Raw genomic sequence first — 12,217 nt, forward strand, 5'->3', positions numbered from 1 at the left:
ACCCTTTTTTGATCTCCAAGACAAATAAATAGATACAAAACTGGGATCTAGACCATTTTTCAGACAAGAATTAAAATGTTTTTCGCTTTTCCTATGCTCAAAGTTTTACTTTACACATGATAATGTCAAAATGTGTGAAACCAGTTATCCTGCTGACAAACATTTACCAGGAAAAAGGGGACAATAATCATAAAACATCCTCCAGCCTTGCTTGAGTAATATCCATATAGGAATTACAATAATAAATTACCAATTAGATTGGTAAACTGTCTTTGGTGTATTCATGTATGTATTTTAACTTGTGTTTGACATGTTCACATGGCTTGATTAACAATCTTCTCCTTGAAATAAGACAAGGTAGAACGTTCTGTTCTTAATTCATTTATTCACAGATTGGAAAACATTCCAAAAATAACATGTCTTCAAGGTTTGGTCCCTTAAGGCTCCATAGATTTGGATCATCGAAAGACAAGTTGTGAACAAATCTCATCTTTTTTTTTCTGCGAGAAAGTAAGCAGTAACAAGCAAAAAATACATAAAGTCTTTCAAAGAGATAAATGTCATTAGTGACAGCAATCTAGCATGACTCTTAAATTCCAATAAGTACAAAACGTCTAGTCATACCGATGTATTGATGTCGGTCAAAAACAAATTAGCATAAACTATGAGTGTTTTGTATGTTAAGTCTGAGAAAACATGAAGATTTATACTGAAATGCTAACTCCATGCACACCTACACACAGCTATGCATCAATGTATCGGACAGGCTACTGGTTAGTATACACACAGTGTCTCCAGTAATTCAGTATCTGTCTAAACCTAGTACTGGACAAAGACTAAGTCTAGTTTCTGTCACATTGTGCTTGTATACAGAGCAAAGTTTAAATTTTGTACAAATTATGGGATTCAAAATAAACCCATATGGCCATGTTCTTGAAATTGCTGCACTTTTGCTATCCCCTAAAGACCCAGCAAGAGCTGTGGGATATGCAGTGTCCTACAGTCTTCTCCTTCTCCCCGACCTGTAGGTAGAGAGAGGGATAACTACTTTCAGGAACACCCCGTTGCATCATACTTAAGTAGGGGATTTTATTTACCTGTACTTCCAACAGAAAAATAGTCAAATTTGATTTAATAATATGGCCTAGAAACACATTGTTTATTCATGGTGTCAGAACAGCCCGGTATGTGTGTGTTTAGATGGTCTGTTTGAATGAGAGAACATAGTAATCACTACCCTCTCTCCACCTTATTTCAGTTCATCTCCTTTCCTCTTCAGTCGTTCCTCTCCTAATGGGGAGCGCAGATCCTGCCTCACAGACCACTTATGAGAGAAGCTCCAAATGAGACAGATCTAATCTTGGCAGGCTGGTAAGGAGCAGCATCAACAGACAAAACAAAGAGAAGAGTATAATGATTTTCCCCCTTGATTTTCTATTCAGTCCTCTCAATTCACTGCATGGCAACAGCCTCAAGGAAAGGAAGACAGAGGATGAAAGGAGGGAATCCTTTTCTTGTTATGGTAATTTCAACACCTTTTCCTCAGGTGCCTTCTATCATGGCATAAGGAAGAGACGGAAAGCCCAAAAGCCCCTCTGAGAACTAGATTACCATTATCCTGCTTCTACCGTCTTGCATGCAAAAGCAGAGATCTGTGAGCAAAAAAAGATTTTTACAATAATTCTGGCTTTATTTGACTTGTTTGCCCACACAAAACATTCTGCTAATATGTTTTAATTCGAAAGGCAGTACTGATTTGTTTTAATTGTAGATGACATCATAAGATAGAAAAGTACATTCATTAATTTCAAATAATACCTTTGTTCATTTGGGGGGGTGGGGGGGGGTTCAAGCTTGATGGAAGTCAAGGCTTGTGCCCCGATGGCACTGAAAATATCTCAATAGAAGAGGAGGGGAAAACAAGAATGTCATACTTGGAAATAAACAGCTACTCAAAATGTGCTGTCCAAAATATAAATTCAGCCTCGTGCACAAGAGTGCATGACCTTCATCTGAAATTCAACAAACACTAGATATCTGTGAGGCAGCAGCCTCATCTCCCAGCTTTCATGAAGCTGCCCACCTCACGGCTGTAAACGTACATGAGAAGGAGTTTGTTCTACCCGTTAGGGAAGGGGTCAATGACGCTCAGAGTGCTTATGGAGTTGTATTTTCATGTCTTAGCTGTCATTGACAAAGACTTGTCATGCCAGAATGCCAGTGGCTGTCTGGTTTTTCCCGCTCTCCGTTGCTCCAGAGGCTGTCCTTTTCAAACCTGCTTTGGTTTGCATTGTGATTTTCAATGCCGTTGCACAAAAATAAAGTGCAAATCATTAAGCAAATTAGAATGAAATAAACAAGAAGAAGAAGCAGCGAAAAAAACAAAACAAAACAGGAGGATGCTCAGTGGGGTGAATACCAGAAACGCTTTTGGGGGGGACTTTTCAGACATTTGCTGTGCTACAATTATTACTGTCCTTCTGCAGCGTTCCACCTCACACCATTATGAGTTAGCTTCTGACTCATAATGTTGTGAGGTGTTTTCCATCAGAGCTCTAGGTGTAAGAATGAGGATATCATAAATAATTGCCTCGCTCATTGTAAATACTGACAAACTTGAAAACAAGTATTGATTTGATTGTTGGAAATCGACTCCCTGAATGCCGTCATATTTTTTAAATCATTGGGAAAGAAATGGCAGGAAATTTCCAACACAGCATCTCGGAAGGATTTTGACGGACACCTCCACTGATGATCACTTGCAATTCAGAATAAAATAAAATAGAAATTTTTGTAAACAAAAAAAAAGAAATAAACAAAAAAAATAATAATATGCACTTTATACTCATACTTCACTATTCCAATCATTTTAGATGACTGCTGGAGCACACATCAGCTGGTAATGCCTAATATCAACAACCAGTGTGGATGACTAAAACATACCTCATATAGCTATGATAGATTATGTATAATTTTTTATAAAATATCTTTATCTCCTGAATTATGGTAAATCTGCTTATGTGCGGTGGGTTAACTGTTGACCAGATCTGCCGCGCTCTACCCGTCAAATAGCACCTGGTTTCACAGTGGATCAACAAGCTCAGCGGCCATTTTAGCGCTCGGCAGCACTTATTCATATTCGACAGCAGAGTCAGCATTGGTAACAATCAGGAAATAAATAGTGTGGGGAAAAATAACAAACAAAACTCACTATTATGATGTAATGTCATTATTGATATGTTAGCTCTGTTGTTGCTGTTTATCTGTCTTCATCGGTGAACAGCAAAATAGCAACATTTAACAACTTCATAATGACGACTGGCATGAGGAGAGACTAGCTGCATATCTAATGGATCCTCTGGGTGTTTAATCACGGACCGTATAAACCATATTTGTCTTCAAACAGAAGCGTATTTCAGCAGGTGTGAGGCTGATGAAGACTGGAGCCCTGCTACACTGGGCTGTGGTCCGGAGAAGCGTGTGTGGCTGTCACCGTCACACACTCAGTAGCTGTGTCCTTGGTCCTGCTCAGGCCTACATACAACCTCTCATCCAGGTTTGCTGTCAGTTTGTCTGTGAGCTCTGCCGTGATGGTTTGTGGGCCGTAGCCTGAGGGGTCGGGTGGCTGAGGAGACGTGCGCTCGTCCAGCTGTTCCGGAGGGAGTCCAGGTTGTTTGCTGTCCTCCTGAGGGTCGTGTTGCTCAACAAGCCCCCCGTCTCTCTCTGAGATGACAGGATGCAATGGTGGTGGAGGAGAGGACTGGTTCTCAGTGTCTCTAACCGTGATACCGTGCTCCCTGTCCTTGTCAGATTTCTCGTTGGTCGAAGACTCCACCTTTGGAGTGTTGGGAGTGCTCCCAGTCCCGTCGCTGCTCTCTTCATCAGGAGCACTAACGATGCGGGGGAGAGTGCTGTGGTAGCTTGTGTCCAGTGGATAGTTCACACTTTCACCCCTCCGTAAGGGGATGCGCTGCCTGTCAAATGACGATTGGATTTGCCTGACACCAGGGTCGCTCCACTGCTTGTGTCGCTGCCACTGCTTGCGGAGGTGTATTCGCGATCGGTGCTTCCTTAGAGGCAACTCCTGCAGGTCGAATTGAGGGTCATGACGGAGAAACTCGTGGAAGAGGGCATCCGTCTTCTCATCTATGCTGTAGTCTCGCCGGTGAAGCGTTGGCGGTTGAGGTGAAGGTTGAGCAGCCTCTCGAGGTGTGAGCATCTGACCATACGGGAACCAGCTCAGTGAACTATCACCTGCCTGTTTGGAAACTCCTCCACTGGCACCCAATGACACGTCATCTTCTGGCTCTTCCTCAAAGAAATGAGACTCAAAGCTGTCACCAATGCTGCCAGATCTTCCTGCATGGGTGAAGTGATGCCTTTTTTCATGGGCTGTCTTGTCCGTATGGCTCCCACTGATGCTTCCAAATAGTCGCAAGTCGTCTGGACCACGAAATGGAGCCTCTATGGATGCGTAGCCGCTATCCATCTGCAGCAATTTACGAGTCCCTGTTTCTCCCTCACTGCCACCTCGCTCTGATTCTGTGCTCTGCTGTTTCTTTGCTTTTCCCTCCTTCACTCCCAGCCTCTCATCCAGGCATGTTAAAATATCCTTGTCGTCCTTCTCACCCTCTGCTTCATCACCTAAATCCTGGGATGGGTAGCTGGGCAGCCCTCCTCTTTCGGTTTCTGTGCGCCCGCCCAGCGAACAAACACTCTCAGCATCGCTGCAGACAGAGTTTCTGTCGTTGTTGCTGCTCTGGTCGGAGGCTGCATACTGCTCAAGCGTTGCACGTAGGGACCAGATGTCTTTGTAAAAGGACTGGGTGTCCTGAGGATCAAGGGGGTCCAGAGGGTCTGCAACTTCCCTTCTTTCCAGGGTAAGTGTTTCATCTTGGGGATCAGGGGATAGGCCAATCACCCCTGGTCCTCCATGGCTACCACTGGGCTCCACCGTCACTTCTACCTCTAGCCTGCAGTGTGCACACAGGTATGGAGAGATGAGATAAAATGAAGGCAATAAAGAGTGAAGGAAGGGAAAAAACACAAACAGCAAAACAAGTGTCAGTGTCATGGCACGTATCTACGTTACACATTCTTCTGAGGCATGACTGTGTTCACAGTGCACACGATGGTTTTAATGACTTGCAATGACTGCTGTCGCATGTCTTTAAACAGAACTGCTCTGAATACAGATGATGTGATTTTATTTTGAGATGACATGTAAAAAATCTACTGTACAATACCGAATTTTTCTGTAACAATAAAATGAAAGGAACACAGAGATCATCATGTTTCTAACCTCAAGAGGGGATCCTGAATATTCCTTTTATTTCCAAACATTTGTGAACGAATGGAGGAAATGCTAATTATTTTATTATTTAGTGAGGACAAATACTTGGCAAAATCTGTATTGTTATGACTGTCAACTAAAAATAGCAAAAATCAAAGTGACCCTTGCACTTTCAGGGACATCATGACATTATTTGATCATATCAGCATGTCAGCGATGGAATGATTTCCTAAGTCAGACTTTAAACCCTAAATCCCGATTTGACAGTCCACTCCCCATAGATTCCTTCCGTTTGGGAATCCCCTGCATCTGACTTCAAATAGTAACACTGGCCTTGAAAGAACTTCACCTGAAATATCAAAAACAGTCAAATTGTGTATTTTAAATAATATTTACTCATGCTGATTCTCATTTTTACATTATGGCAAAGTGGTAGAGAATTGGGACTTAGAGCTGTATCCTGCCGTAGATCATTACCATTCGTTTTCTAGATCAAGTAAAGAAATGAATGCAAGGCAGCAAAGCAGTGGACAGGATGAATGGCAAGGGAATTAAAGATACCTGCCGAGGGAGGGGGGTGACGTAGAAGCAGGCGAGAGGAGGCGAGTAGTGGGCTGGCTGGGGCGGTAATTGACGTCCTGGGTGCGGGCGATGTACTGGATGAGGTCTATGTGGTGAGCATCATTGTCGTCCTGGTCCATGCTCTCACTGGCGGCTCGCTGCCGTTGGAACTGTCTCCTCTTCGGAGAGCCTGGCTCACACCAAACAGGGAAAGAGCAGTGAGTTGTAGAAGTAAGCAGCAGCAGGCAGGAGTGAAGGAACATGTAATTCTGGAGAAAGCTTCAGTCAATTTTTGAGGTTTGGGTGGATTTTATGGGCTGATAGTGGGGATGTACAAGGAAGGGGCCTGGATGGGAGGATTTACAGGGGCTCATACTGACTTGGAATGATTCAATCTTACGTCATTGAGCCATCTGTCTTGTGTGTGTGTTTGTATCTGTGTTTATATCTGACTCTTAGCATGCAAAGACATCTCACAGTTGACTGTTGGAGCCTTCTGTTTAACTGCTGTCTGTTTATCATGAGAAAAGATTCTCATGATAAACAAATTCATAGAGAAAATACACATATGGAAGAAACTAGTGACAGAATATTGTTATCATGTCAGGTGCGGCTTTTACAAAAGCTAAAAGAATACGCACTTCCCTGCTGCACTGGCACAGACTGCCACTAAAAATGATATAATAGAAATGGACTTCACACCATTAAGGATCAGTTACCTCTGGTGTCCAGACTGGAGGCTCTCTGGCTGCTCTCCAGCTTCCATTTTTTAATCTTGAAGTAGGGACTGGCCCCCTCCAGACTGGCATGGCGACGCAGTTTAGTAAAGAACTGCAGCATGGGTCTCTGATTGCCAGCGTAGCTCCCAACAGGAGGGGCGCCGCTCCGAGTTGAAGCTTCGTCTCCGACGCTGACACTGCTGCCTCGGCCATGTGGCCCAACTCTCATCATCTCGATCTGAGCAGAGAAAGACGACAGAAAAAGGTGTGCATGTTCTTCTTGTCATATCACACCTAGGGCTGCTTGTTGTCGACTGATCGACCATTAATCTTATTGATCGTCCCTTAAACTACTTGACCCTCCAAAAGCATTGCAAATGACTTGCTGGCTGGTTGTTGGTGATCTTAACAAATTCTTATCTAACATGAGCTCGTAAAGGTAATTTGTATGCACATTCGGTACTTGTGAGATATTTGCATTTTGCACTCATTATTAATGGCTTCTCAGCACTGCCAAATTCAGAGGAGGTTTTTTTTTTTATCACTTGAAATATTGCATATTTTACACTGTTGGGAGGTAACTTACAGAGCTTGGCTCTATGATGCTGAGAGCAACAGTGTTCTCACTGAAGCCTGTGTTCACCACGGAGTTCAGAGCATCTCCAGGGAGAGCACAGCTAGGATTGATGCTCATGCTGGTCAATGCTGTTTGTGGTAGAGGGCACAGTGTTGGCTGAAGGGAAGCACACACACACACACACACACACACACACACACACACACACACACACACACACACACACACACACACACACACAAATATATTTTTTAAATGCATTTTTTACACAGAGGCCTGTTGTTTAACCCAGTCATTCAGAATTTTATATAATTACATTCTTCTGCTGGCAACTACAGTAAATAATGTAGCAGTGATTGAACAGCCTCACCTAAATGGGAAATCAATGTGCACAGCATGAAATGTACATGCAGACAGATGCTTTTTTCCTGTGCTTGGGTAAATTAGGTTGATATATTTTCTGGCCCTGATCTGAGTGATGGATGTTACAACTGGCCCTGGTCAAGACTAATGATGCATTAGGAGTAATAGCAAGCTAAAGGCTGTCACCTGGAAGATAGAAAGTGCTGACTTTGCAACAGGACGTGTTGTCATGGTGATGCTGTTCTCGGCAGAGTCGCACTCGTGGATCGTGACTATCTTTAGAGCCGGGGGAGGGATGTGGAGGTGTGTAAGCCGGGCATTCTTCAGGTGGTGAAAGTCACCCTCAGTCAGAGTGTACCTGGGGTGACCAACATCAGTTAAAGCTGCAAGATGACTGCAAGATCACATCCAAGTTGTTTGATAAGGAATAAATCATGAAGCTTGTCCCACAAAAGACCAACATCTCATCTCCCAGTGTCTGACTACAACCCAATTAGAGATGCTCTGGATATTATAATTTTTAAAAAAAAATTACATTTCAATTTTGCACGTAGTTCCATAGAACAATTCCTTTTGAAGAATTTGCATATCAAGCTTATGGCTTCAAATTAAAATAATGACTAGGGGAGAGAGTGCTTTGTACACAAATCTCACATCATGTATTCCGAAATAATTCCCAATGAGCACAGAAGTGACACTAAAATATCTATCCTTTGATATTAAAATGGAGCACGATTGGAGTGTATGGACAGTTGAATGCTGGTTGAAAACCACAGAAATGAGTTTTTAGATGATGTCTTCTGTATGTTTGTTGCTTGTCTGACCTGCGGCCCTTCTCCTGTGCCTTCTTGCCATGATCGTAGAGCGCAGCCTCGTTGAAGGACACGCGGCGGCCTGTGGTGCCCGTGGAGAGGAAGCGCTCAGTCTCTTGGTCGTTAGAACTGGCCATGGACAGGCATTCTGACTCATCCACCCGGATGGTGATTTCTACCAGAGATAGAACAGAGAAGACACAAAGCCAGACAGAGAGATAGATGAGGGACAGTAGAGAGGGAGGCAAAAGTGGTGATTTATTTTTTGTTACATTATAATCTATTTGAAGTGAATGTCGACAGAATTTGCTGGCTGAAGTTGCTCCAGGGAGGATGTTGGATGACTGTTGAACCTAAAATAGAAAAGATGAAACCCCCAAAGACGACACCTACGTACTGTGATGATCTCGTGACTCAACATGAAAAAAGAAAAAAATATACTTATCCTTCCCTGTGTCCCTGTCAATTTAAAAATGTGCAACAAACATTTGATATGCAATAATATTTTTGTAAAACCTTTTTGGCTCATGTCCGTCATCCTGAAAATGAATGAAACATTTCACACCAAGACCACTTTCACTACTGGCCGATTTTTGTACATTGTTAAGATGGAGGACAGGACTATGTATAGCTTTCATCTTCCATCCATCCATCCATCCATCCATCCATCCATCCATCCATCCATCCATCCATCCATCCATCCATCCAGATCACGGGCCTGCTGAAGTCTGTCTCAAACTCAGACCTATAGCTTATATTTACAATATAAGCTATAGGTCTGAGTTTCCTGGGATGTCAGTGACATAAAGATCATACAGGCTCAAATAAATCACTGTTTCTTTATGAACAATAATAATAATCAAGGAGGTTATCTTTTCGACAAAGTGTTTTGGTTTGTCACCAGCAAAAACTCAAAAGAATTGAAAGGATTTCCATGCAACTTGGATAGAGGGGTTGGTTTTCAGCCAGAACAGACCCGGTTTAGTTTTGCAGTAGGTTTGGATCGAGATCTGAGATGTATTTCACCATTGTTTTAAACTAGCTTTTGAATATATGATGCAAGAATAGACATGGAGAATGCACATCTCCACCAAGGCAGCTCAGGTGTCACGACACATACCAGCAACAGTCCCATAATAGTTTGATCCTCATGGTATGACTCACTGACTGGCTAAACCTATCCCTAGAATTTGTCATAACACTGCACCATGTCCTATACATCTGAGCCAAAAGACAGACAAGCAAGCCCTCAGGCTCACATTCACTACTATCTAGAAAAATGAACACTTACAGACCTGGAACCCGTGAGGCAGAGCGTTAACCATCACAGCACCATGTCGCCCCAAGGGTTATAGTCCCCTTAAACCCATCAATACTGTTGAGTCACAGACATCACCTCAGCGAAACAGACCTCCCTTTCAAAATCATATTTAAATTGTGATCATCTGCCAAATCGTCAAATAATTAAGGTGTATTCAAATTGAAGATGCTTTGAATTCCTTTGGTACAGTCGTACCGTGCACCAAGTAGCGGAGCGCTAGTTATACCCTGAAGAGACTTCAGGTTTGTGTGGATTTGTTTTGTATTTGTAATCCAGACACAATTTTGGAGGATGAGTCTGATACTCCTGTAGATGTTGACAAAAGAACTTAACAAAAAGCCTTACAAAAGCAGTTTGCTGCCAATTGGATGAGGCATTTTAATATATCACTTTCATCAGTGGCTGTGTACATTAACTGATGGTAACTTTTTTTATTCCAGGAATTGCACAGCTACTTAAAATAACTGGATTGAGATCACAATATATTAATGGAATACACATTAAATGTTTGTGCTGATCTAATAAAAATATCCTCGCTTCCATCACTCCAATCTCTCCATCTTCCAGCCCGTCTGACTCCAATAGACCTCGTCTGACTTGACTCTTCATTTGTTCCCATATTCCTCCTGCATGCATTTCTTATTCTTATCCATTTTCCTCTTACCATGGGTGGGCTGAGGCTCCTCCGTGTAGGTGGTGTTAGTTTTCTCAGGGTCATCATCGGTCCTGGTGCACACAGAAACATTCACATCAGTACTGTGACATGATTACTCCTGAAGTCTGTCGGTCATCCGTCAATCCAAACAGACGTGTCCACAATACGATACAACACATTTTTCCTTTCTTTTCAATATGACTTTATATGCACATCAATTGTTTAAAAAGCCATAGTCAACAATTATGTCAAGACATTAGGACTGAATGTTCAGTAGGCTGTCCGTCTAAATGCCTGTATAATCAATGAGGGCCTAAATCATTGCCAGTAACTTGATAACCTTGAGGGCCTGGGGACCTCTTGAACTGAAAGCACTGTGCTTTATTGATTGTACGTTTCCACTCATCTTTAAGGATGGAGAGAAAATAAAGGTTAAATTGTTTACTTCTTTGATATGTTTTATCTTTAAACCTTCCTGTTTCAACGTTTTTAAATCCTGCAGATCCCCAGTAAAAACTAATAACATATCCCACATCTGAAAAATTACCTCATGATCCCACCATTCCTCTCCCTTTTTGCTGCATGTTTGTGCTTTTGTGTGAGTGTGAAGTGACTTGTGGGATTTCTCTGTCCACCCAAATCTGTGCTTCTCCTTGTCTTTCATTTCCTCTGTGACTCCTGCGTCTGCATACTGTGTGTATGTGTGTGCATTCTCCATGTGCACTTGGGGCAGGGTTGAGACGCAAGATTAATCACAGCTGATGGCTGCTATGAAATCTCATTACACTCATCATTTGTACCAGTCTTCCTGATTCTCCCCCGGCAAGCCTCTGCTTTTCGCGACTCAGTCTCTCTGCTCTCTGTTTATCTGTATCTAGCTGGTGCAGCCTCATTTATTCAAGTGTACTCAAAAAAATAAAAAATAAGGCCGGCCATATTACCCCTTGAATAAATCTAGATAAATCAGCCACGTTATTATAATGGGACTCACTGGGCTGAGCAAACTATACAATACCAAAGGAGGTACTTGGTCAGCTTCATTTGGAATAGCAAAGAACTTTATTATGTAAGCACACATTCAGCCCAAATACCAGTCAGTCCCTGAATAATAGTTGCACAGGAGCTCATGGAGAGTCTCCATCGGTCAATGACCTGTGTGCACAGATTCACCACCTGAGCACCCAGATCTGTTGACCAAATTGGCTTCGTGAAGCAAAGGGTTTTCAAGGTTTGGTTGCTGTGTTATATTTAAAGAAGTTCAGTTTGGTTTTATTGTGCTGGGATGTATTGTAGTGGCTTCGGGAGGATCAAATAACAAGAACAGCAGGCGTTAGAATCAAAATGGAAAGGATTCCAAACCTTTGTGGCTCCCTGTCAATAAAAACTGAACATCACAGGGAATTCTTTCATAACAGTGCTTTCTGTTTTAAAATTGTTACTCTGCTGCCTTAAGTTCGATACTGTCAGTTCCTTACAATGATCTGGCTTTAATTGACACTAAGTTGGACTTTAACTCCATCTTGATGAGGATGCCACAAAAGTACTGAAATTCTAAATGCAATGTATAATTTCTGTATCATACCTGGTACAGAACTTCTCTCCTCGAGAGCAGCGACAGCAGGCGATGATGAAGATGGAGATGAAGATCAACGTTCCTATCAGGAGAATCACCACCAGGAGCATGTACCCATCTCTCTGCTCATCAGCCTCGAAAGGTATCTCCTGAGACATGAAAAAAGTTGGGGCACCATGTATCATAATGTCAGATAAATGAAAACAAATACTGAGCAAATATGTTTAACTTCAATCTGACACACTTTCTTGTTTGTATAAATATATCCTCTTTATGAATTTCACATCTGCAAAATGTTTTAATAAGGATGTAATAGGGTCGTGTTTAATGTGTCATGTCATAA

The 12,217-nt window shown here is 42.3% G+C and overlaps 1 protein-coding gene across 7 annotated transcripts in view; it reads right to left on the reverse strand.

Moving 5' to 3' along the window:
- Positions 1-365: 365 nt before the first annotated feature.
- Positions 366-12,217, reverse strand: part of cbarpb (CACN subunit beta associated regulatory protein b) — a 17,215-nt gene continuing 5,363 nt past the window's right edge. For all 7 annotated transcript variants that reach the window (XM_068320319.1, XM_068320318.1, XM_068320317.1 and 4 more), the window contains 8 exons: positions 11,884-12,023; positions 10,311-10,372; positions 8,338-8,500; positions 7,700-7,871; positions 7,160-7,306; positions 6,574-6,811; positions 5,855-6,044; positions 366-4,973 (listed from right to left, as the gene is read on the reverse strand). In XM_068320319.1, the coding sequence (XP_068176420.1) occupies positions 3,452-4,973; positions 5,855-6,044; positions 6,574-6,811; positions 7,160-7,306; positions 7,700-7,871; positions 8,338-8,500; positions 10,311-10,372; positions 11,884-12,023 (2,634 nt within the window). In that variant the 3' untranslated portion in view covers positions 366-3,451. The remainder of the gene's footprint in view (positions 4,974-5,854; positions 6,045-6,573; positions 6,812-7,159; positions 7,307-7,699; positions 7,872-8,337; positions 8,501-10,310; positions 10,373-11,883; positions 12,024-12,217) is intronic.

This window comes from Antennarius striatus, chromosome 7 (genome assembly GCF_040054535.1).
Source record: "Antennarius striatus isolate MH-2024 chromosome 7, ASM4005453v1, whole genome shotgun sequence".
NCBI lineage: Eukaryota > Metazoa > Chordata > Actinopteri > Lophiiformes > Antennariidae > Antennarius > Antennarius striatus.